General features: G+C 35.3%; 1 protein-coding gene and 1 pseudogene across 1 annotated transcript; one reads left to right on the forward strand and one right to left on the reverse strand.

The window, feature by feature from the left end:
- Nucleotides 1–9,035, reverse strand: part of LOC120215735 — a 28,222-nt pseudogene extending 19,187 nt beyond the window's left edge.
- LOC120215895 (ribonuclease H2 subunit B-like) lies at nt 1,777–6,670 on the forward strand. Its single transcript, XM_039213425.1, has 10 exons — nt 1,777–1,939; nt 2,010–2,069; nt 2,149–2,250; nt 3,742–3,818; nt 4,447–4,570; nt 4,884–4,948; nt 5,355–5,424; nt 5,950–6,025; nt 6,191–6,284; nt 6,520–6,670. The coding sequence occupies exons 1-10, from the start codon at nt 1,888–1,890 to the stop codon at nt 6,640–6,642; spliced, it is 843 nt and encodes a 280-aa protein (XP_039069356.1). The 5' UTR covers nt 1,777–1,887; the 3' UTR covers nt 6,643–6,670.
- Nucleotides 9,036–9,295: the final 260 nt, after the last annotated feature.

Genomic DNA, 9,295 nt, shown 5'->3' on the forward strand with positions numbered 1-9,295 from the left:
ACCAATTATAGTCGGAAAGGCCACATTTTATGGTGCTCGTGTATGGATGACATATAAGTTAGATAATTTTTTTTTTGTGTGTTTTCTATTGATAATTCGTTTACATCGTTTGCTCAAACTAATTTGAAGATAATAAATATTAGTATACTGGCAAGATCTCTAATGAGCTGCGCAGAGGATAAAAAGCAAACCTAAATCCGAATCCAATGGAGATACCAGCATTATTCTTCGAACCAGAAACTCATGCAAACCAATAAAACAATGGGGTAAACTACTTGGTCACTAAAATATAAAGGTGGTCCTGTTTCTACCATTGGATTATAATTTTTTAATTAAATCATTTAATTATTTAAATAATAATTAATTACATATAGCCACTTTCTTCATCCTCGTCTCTTTTTCCTTTTTTCTTCTTTACAATTTGTGTCAATTTTATTGATAAATCAATTTTTTTTCTTTAATTTTTTTTAACTGGTGGTAGTACTGGTTTTAGTTCAAGTTGTCGCCTGTCAGTTATCTTTTTTCTTTTTTTTTTTGGTTTGTAATAAGAATAATTATGTCTTTGTGACATGTTCTTTGTTTTTATGACACATTTATTTTTGTCTTTGTGACATGTTTTTCTCTGCTTTTTGGTAGCTTACGGTTTTTTTCCATTGTTTTTGTTTATCTTTTTTCTCATGGTTGGATTTGACATAGTCATGACTAATTAAGATATCACTTATTTGTTATCATGATGATCTTCCCTACTTTGGACCCTCATATTGATTTGGATAAGCGTTTTGCGTTCGTGGATAATTTCTCACGTCACTTGACTTTGATTTGCGATTTGTTGGTGGTCTTTCAGTAGTTTCATCCTCTTTTGTGATTTGTTTATTGATGCAGTCAGATTTGTTCGCATCTTTATTTTATTCTAGATTTTTGGTTAGGTTTTCTATCATTTTCCTTCTTTGGTCCTTATATGATCTAGGTGGTTAGTTTTTGTCTCAATGGTAATAAGAAAATGTCATAATTATATTTTAGGTTTATGGTTATGATTGTAAATCTTCATTGTAATTTTGAATATTTTCTAATTTTAATAAAATTATAGATTTTCTATATAAAAAAAAACTAATAATAACTAAGTCATTAACAATTGATAATTATCGAAATATTCACCTGACAGTTAAATAAATTTGTATAATTTTATATTTAATTTTTATTATTTATATATTTTATTAATTTTATTTTAATCATTTAATTATAAAAAATTAAATATATAATTATATAAATTAATTTAATTGATATGTCAACATTTTCGTAAATGATACTGTTTAATGATTTGATTCATACTATTTACATAATTAAATGACATGATACAATTAATAATTTCATGATATAAATAGAACTTACCTTATAGTTTAATGACTATATAGGTAGTTTATACCCTATGGTTGTTCAATTTGTTCATTACCACATACCAGCAATTCTCGAATAATTCGTCAACTGTCCAGCGAGTTCCAATCCAAGGCTCCGGTGCGTTTAGATTCTTCTTCTAAAGAGTTGCTCGCTGAAAAAAGTCCCAAGCTACTTTGATGGAAATTGAAAGCTAATTGAGCTCTGTGCCTCGAAAGGTTTTATGGAAATGCAAGTGTCAGAAGAGTCATGTTGGATTATAATGGGCTTAATTCCAGATTGGGCTTGAAAGCAACCCAGATTCCCGGATTTATTGGCGTACTCTTCATATTTGCCGTTCCCGCCAATCATTCTGCCCCCTTTTTCACTCTTTCAGCACCGAGAGCACTCCTTTCCCCAAATCTGTTCTAATTTCTGAATAAATATTCCGTGAGCAAATTCGCTGTTCGTACTAGCTCTTTGGCTTTGCTTTTGCATCGTCCCTTTGTTTCACTAATGGGGTCTTGGTGGGAAGGCATTGATGAATCCCGTCTTTTAATCGCTCCTGGTACCTCCTCGATTTTGTTAATTTATTTCCTTTTGTCATCTGTCTTAATGTCTCTTCTCAATCGTCGCAGACCCTGGTGTTAACGAGGACGGTTCCGCTTGTTTTCTATCACTTCGTCATCCCAAATCTGGTAATCTTCACTGATGTATTCCGGAATATGGTACCCTGATTTTTTTTTACTTCTCGCTCAATTTTGTTTTATTTGACAGGACTCAGGACACCCTATCTTTTATGTAACGGATTGCTTCAGGAACTTCACTGGTTCAAGCAACCTTCTGGGTCTTGGTTTTGGGGAGATTATGTTTCTGAAGGTAACCCTTCTATTCGTATAACATACATCGTCTTCCATGGGGTAAGTTATTATTATTTTCTTCCAAGCTCATACGTGTATACATTTAGGTACAGAATATGGTGGTTGGGGTCTATGAAAGATAAAGAAACGTAGTTTTCTGTTTCAATTACAAGCACAAGATATCGAAGAATCACAATTGGAGTTGCCAACAACTTGTGCTATATCATTTGGCACTTGTCTCGAGTTTTCCGTCTACAGTCCCTATCCTCTATCCATTATCACACCACACACACAAAAGAGCGAAAGAAGCTCACTAAATTGTTCTGTAGTTCATTTTCTTAGGTTTTTTGGCTTTTGGTTTGATTAAGTTGTGGTAGGATTAGAAATGAAATTATCTTTGATAATGGCAATTTGGACAGACTTTCACTGTTTTTCACTGTTCGGTTAAGGCTAGCAAGATGGTTTCTAGCAAAATATCCTCTTTCCTCTATTAAGGTGGATTCTCTAATTGGTGATCCTTCCTTGGCAGATAGTATCTCTGCTTCTAAGGAACTACTCAGACCTGTGTGCTGGTGGATTCCTCCTCCAGTAGATTTTTTTAAGTTGAATGTGGATGGGGCTTTTAGTAGAGTTGGGAGAGTTGCTGGAATAGGGGGTCTTCTTAGGGATTGGAATCGGGTTATACTTATCTCTTTTTCAGAAAATGTTGGTCCTTCTCATCCCTATTTAGCAGAACTGAAAGCTATGAAAAGAGGCATTGCTATCTTTGTTTCTTCAGAATGGTTGTTGAAGGGCAGACTCGTTATTGAAAGTGATTGCAAGCTTGTAGTGGATTGGATCAAAGACCAAGCTTTGGTTCCTGTTTTCCTTTCAAATTTTGTTAAGGAAATTATATCTATTGTTTCTTTTAGAAATTTTATTGTTAGGTGGATTCCAAGGTCTTGTAATTGCGAGGCTGACAAGTTAGCAAAAGAGGGGATCGGGTGATGATTTTGTCTGTTTCAGTTGGTGTTTGTTTCTGAGCTAAGAAGCTAGAGGAGTGTGTGAGGTCTTATATTGTATGTAAAAGTGTTTTTAAGTTTTATGTAACTTGGCTATCATTAATAAATTGAGGTACTCTTTTCCTCCTTCCGCTAGTTGGGTCTTACCTTAGGGGTAAGGTCCACTAGGGAGGTTTTTAATGAGACCTCCTATTCCTATAAAAAAAAAGTTGTGGTAGGATTAGGAAGCTATTTTAAGGTGTACATACAATGTTTTAGAATGATTATATATCTAAATTAGCCAATTGTGTGTTAACTATCATGAGTCAAACTGAATATACATGTATCTAGACAACCAAATTGATGGACCCTAGCAGGATAATTGTTTTACAACTAAATTGCTTTTATATCGAGCACAACTGAATGGATGGTTTCACATGCTCCTTATAATCCCCAATAGTAGGCAGAACCTCTGATTACCTTGTTTTTTATATCATCCTTATTTCCTTTTTCTATTACTTTGTATGCAGATGGGAGCCTATATATTGCTACTCCAATTGATCCCATTTTCATCATGTTGCCTATATTTGAAGATGCAAGGATGAAGGTATAATCATTACTACTTTCCCTTAACTGGAGATGCTTGTGTAGTTACTTTGATGGAACCAATTGCTTAGAGTTTAGAACCTCAATGCATCTTCAGCAATGCAGTCTTCCTTTTAGCCTGGCTTAGTGTCTCAAGAGAGACTAAAAGACACTTGAAAAACTGCACCATTGAGGAAGTTTTATGAACCCCACCTGAAATTTAGTTTGTGGCCTTAGCTTTGTGAGCTCTTAATTTTAAGAATGGGGGATGTTTAATCTATGCTAAAAGAAATAAAAATTCATCAACAATAACTTGTGACTTGTTAGGATTGCATGATTCTTTAGTCACTTTGCAGTATCATTCACACTATCTTTTCAATTATATATCTTCCTTCTTTGCTACTTTGAAACTCTTATTTTCTCTCTCTCTCTGTTATAGTTCTCAATCCCCTGCTTTGTTTGATGCAATCCAACTCTCTGTATTCAGTGATCTTAGACTTAGTGCTTCATTGGAGTCTCTTACCTAGTTCTAACTTTCATGATTTTGCCTCATTGTTGATTTCATTTTTGGGCCATCTTGTTTTTCGAATCTTTGAAGTTTATATGTGGACTTTTAGCCCATAATAATTCAATTTTTTTTGTAAATGAAGAAATGGGATGATCCTGGAAAGTTTAGGCAATTAGGTGAGATCCTCTTCATTAATGATTGTTCTGGATATCAGCGTTTATTCTCCATGGCAGAGGATTGTATGGAAGTTGTTTGTGAAAGCAAAGGTTTGGTGCAATCTGTATATTCTTGTGAATAATCTCTTCAAAGAATAATTCTAAGATGTTATCATTTAAGGCAATCTGTGCATATCAACTTTGTTTATTCTGTTACTGGGAAAGAAATCTGTTTTTTCTATTAAAATATCTGATCATGAATTCTGATTGTGGCATGCAGTAAAGGGATTCTGTTCCCCTACCTATTTTTTTTTTTTCTGGTGGCAGAGCTTTAGTTCTACCTTTCACGAAGCATGGATGCTAATGAGTGTGTTGCCGCAAATAAACATATATTAATTATCCTCACTGCTCTATATATGTGCAGAAATTGGATCAACAAAATTTTTTAGGCTTGATGACACTAAGGTTTTAGCTTGGTTACTGTACAAGGTTGGCCTTCTTCTGTTGTAACAACTTTTTGCTTCTGTTCGAATGTGTGAAACATTTAAAATCAACTCTGCTAGTTCTGTTGTTATATTACTGTGGACGTGTAGAGAGCCCAAGTGTGAAGATCTTGCATTACCTATTTCTAGAGTCTTCATTGGGAAAGAAGATAAATATCCTTTGTAGGTCAATTGAACATGCTATTTGCATCAAACATCCTCTTGGGAAACAATCTGCTTATATCTTTAATGGCTTTCATGATTATTTTACATATTTATTCTTAAACCCATTGCAAATATTATCTGTTAGTTTGTGCTAATTGCTTCCTTTATTATACAATTGCCAAGTCAAATGAAAAATATACATGTAAGTCAAAACTGCTTAGTGTTCTGTAGTTTTTATTGAATTACAGGTATCCAAGTTAAAACAGACTCTATCGGCATTGGACCAAAACTATGCTGCACGTGAAGAGAAGGATACATGTATGTTTCTCTGAAAAATAGGTTATGATATTCAACTATGTACATTTTTTAATGCTTCGAATCACCTTATGTGTGTGCACAGACACACAAAAGTGAGAGATGTATGCAAGCGATAAAATTTTTAAATATGAAGTCCTTTAAGAGTCTTCTGCTGCAATATTGCGGGATGGAGAAGTGTAAGCTTAAAACTTTAGAGGGTTCAAGCAATGTAATACGTAAAGACTGCTTCCAATTAATTCCTCTTTAAATTTTACTTTCTTAGGACCATTAGCATATAATGCCTACAATAAGCTTGGTGGTAAGCTATCAGCCCAAGGGATTGTGTCTATGGAGTAGTAATTATTGTTTGTTTGGCCCAAGAGCATGTGCCTGATGAGGCAATGAGCTCATTTGAGAAGCCATTGGCATTGAGTAAAACAGTTTATCCATATCTTATAGAACTTGTGGACTACTGGATTTGGAATGAAGTTAATGTTGATTTAATAACGTATGTGACAATTTGGTTCATCACTTTTACCAATGCAGTGGTTGATGCAGTATCAATATTAGGGGAGTACTTGAAAGATGATCCTTGGCTGAAGCTTTTGTGTAATCATTTTAAGTATCTTCTCAAACCTTTTGAACTTTTCAATTCTAAGTGAATATTTTGTTCGATTCCATTTATTCTGTTTTAACAAATTAGGAGATCAATTGAATCTATGCATAGAGCCATAGAGTGGTTTACCTATTGATGCATTCGAGTTACATGTTGGTGAGTTGTTTGCAGATTGGATTCTCTGGAGGCAAAAACAAAAGCATCAGATTTTGAGATTTGTCCAACAGACATAGGACACTCCGTTGGTTCTTCCAACTTCTCACAGGTATCACTGGTCTTAGATAAGGTCCCCGGTTGCTATTATTTTCTTGTTTATTGGGGTTGTTGCTGGTATTGCCTTTCAAATTTCAACCTCCTTGTTAGAGGTAGGGGGATGTGACGACCACTAGGCTTGTCGCTTATACTATACCTCCTTTTGTCAGAATAAACCTTTTACATTTGCAAGCACTGCAGATTGGTGCATGTATTTTTTTTATATGTATGTAATTTTAATTTCTCAGGGTAAGAACACAAGTGAGAAAAAGGCTGAAAGAAATGTAAAGCAAGCTAAGAAGGCTATGGTAGAGACTGAGTCCAGGAACATCAAAGAAATGTTCACCAGGGCTTCACGAAGGAGGAATTGAGGTTTTGTGGAATGGATAGAGGATCAAGGAACATCCATTGATCTCGTTGTTAGTTGATATGTTTGTGTGCAATCTCTAATTATCTCTTCCAGGGCTGAGCTTTTCTTTTTGCCTACATTACCTATCTTGGCAATGACTATTTAAGGTACTTTGCATTTTATCATGGGTCAAATTGAGATATTAACACTTTGTAAATTGAAATCCTAAAGTTGGATTTAAAACTTTCTCCACTAAATGGTTCGTGGGTTAAAAAGGCTGTAAAGCCAAGGGTTTAGTGGAAGAAATTGGGGGTGGGTTTGTTTGTAGCTAGGATTGATTGTTTTAGTAGGAGATTTGAACCTGCTTGTTTAATTAATCATGACAGTCGCTTATTAACTTAATGTTGGAGATATTTTGATTCTATAGATTAGTATTGTTAATTCAATGTTTTATACATCATGTAACTTCATCTGCTAAGGTATGCACTTACACAGTGACCTAAACACTTGTACCGTGTTCTACAGCTTGTTTAGGTCACTTTCCCTCACAAATAGTCCATGGAAGCCGTATGGCACCCTACGGGGAAGCTTCACGGCTGCCACTATGTCAAGAGTGGGTGATTTTGCGTCCACCGATAACCTCGGCTCCCTGGTGTTCTCACTGTGGACAAGAAACCAAAGATTCATCGTCCTCGTTTACCTCAGGGTTCTCTCTGGTTCCTTAGCGATAAAGAATGGCTCCCCACAGAAGCAACCTGGCCCATGTATTCTGTTAGCCACTGTATGCTCCTGCCGCTCTCCGTTGGACACATCCAATTTCACCACTCTTGCTATTTTTAGCATTGGGTCTCCCATGGAAGCGTACAGATATTTGTTCTTCCTGACATAAGCTGGGCATAATACTGCAAAATCCAGGTTTCTTGCTGAAACGGGATGCCTTGTTACTATCCCTGTTCTTGAGTCAATTCTCTCATTCTCCACTAAAGCATGAACAAGCTGCTCCACTCTCTACAGGGTATGTTGTACTGATGGAATGTGAGGTGCCAGCATGACAATGGCCTTGCCATCATCTTCATCCTATGCATTTATGCTCTGTTTTGAAAATCGGACCGGACCGGCCGGTTCAACCGGTTTATTCGGGAATTGTTGTTTAGTCCGGTTCAATTTAAATCGATTGAACCGCTATTAGTGAATTGACCAGAACCGCTGAACCGTTCGAACTGGACCGGCTGAAAATCGGGAAAAATTGGGATTTTTGTTTTGTTTTTTTTAAAAAGTTAAACCAAATAACGTCATTTGTTAAACGAGTCAAGTCGAACTCGAGTATTGTTGAGTTTGACTCGAACTTGAAAACTTTAAAAGTAAGCTCAACTCAACTCAAACTCATAAGCTAAAAATTATTAAGTTCAACTCAAACTCGAAATATAATATTGAAACTTGAACTCAAAAAAAAATTAGAAGCTCGATTGAAGCTTAAAATTCGAGCTTGATTGAAGTGAAAGAATAATTATATAATTATAGTTATATAATTTTGTTATGATTTTTTTAATCCCAAATTTATTTTTTAAATATAGTTATATAATTATATTTATTATTTAATATGTTTTACTTTAAATATTATGTTGTAGTTAATTTGAATCATTTTGTTTCACTTGATTTTATGATTTTTAACTTATATATGTTATGACTTGTTTTGAATATGACTTGTGATATAAAAAAAATTATTAATTATTTTTGGTGTTTTTATTTAATTTTTTAAATAATTATGACGTCGTCCGGTTTTTCCGACCGATCAGACTGATTCGACCGGTTGAACCAGTAAACCGGTAGCATGACCGGTTCGCTAACCGATCTGGTTCTAAAAACCATGCATTTATGGCGTGCATTAGGTTGAAGCCCGGCACAAATAGGTGTTAAATAAGTAAATTAGATTGCAATATTAGTTATATATTTTCTTTTTCTTTTCGTTTAGACGATTCTTATAAATATTAAATATATTGAATATAGCAAACAAATACTAATTTTATTTATATTTTATTTTCAGATTTTATAAACAAACCCAATACAACAATACAAGCCTCGTCACATTGGGAGCCCACCAATAAAAGCAACAGCCCACAACAGACCCAAGTACAAATTTGAAATCCACTTCAGAGAGTGCTCGTTTAACCCAAAATGCTTTAAGGTTGTTGGAATCCTAAGAAACTTATTCTGTCGCTGTCGTTAGATCTGGCTCGAGATCTAACGGTTTAGATCGCTCCAGCTAACCCTAATATTCGAACAGCTCTCCTTGTCGCCAGAATTTCAAGATGCGTCTCTAGAACCTACGCCAGCATCCACGTCGACCGACCACGTTGGTTCTGATCCCCAATCGGACCACCTCAACGGTCCCCCACCAGCAACAACCTTCCCCATCATCATAAGCAAGGATCAGTGGTCCCCTCGCTTCCTGAGCAGAAACGACAAGCCACGCACTGGTGCCCATTTTGGCAGCACCCTTACGGAGATATATAGCATGCAAATCACAAGCCAAGAAAAGAGGGGGAGGGGAAAGCACGATTCGAAGAAAAAAAAATCAGCCTTAAAAAAAAAAGAAAAAACAAATAGAAACGAAATGAAAAAAAGAGAGAATGACTCGAACCAAACGAAAACAAATAAAAAAAAGAAAAAGAATA

The sequence above is a fragment of the Hibiscus syriacus genome, unplaced genomic scaffold (genome assembly GCF_006381635.1).
Source record: "Hibiscus syriacus cultivar Baekdansim isolate YM2019G1 unplaced genomic scaffold, ASM638163v2 tig00110156_pilon, whole genome shotgun sequence".
In the NCBI taxonomy this organism is placed as follows: Eukaryota; Viridiplantae; Streptophyta; class Magnoliopsida; order Malvales; family Malvaceae; genus Hibiscus; species Hibiscus syriacus.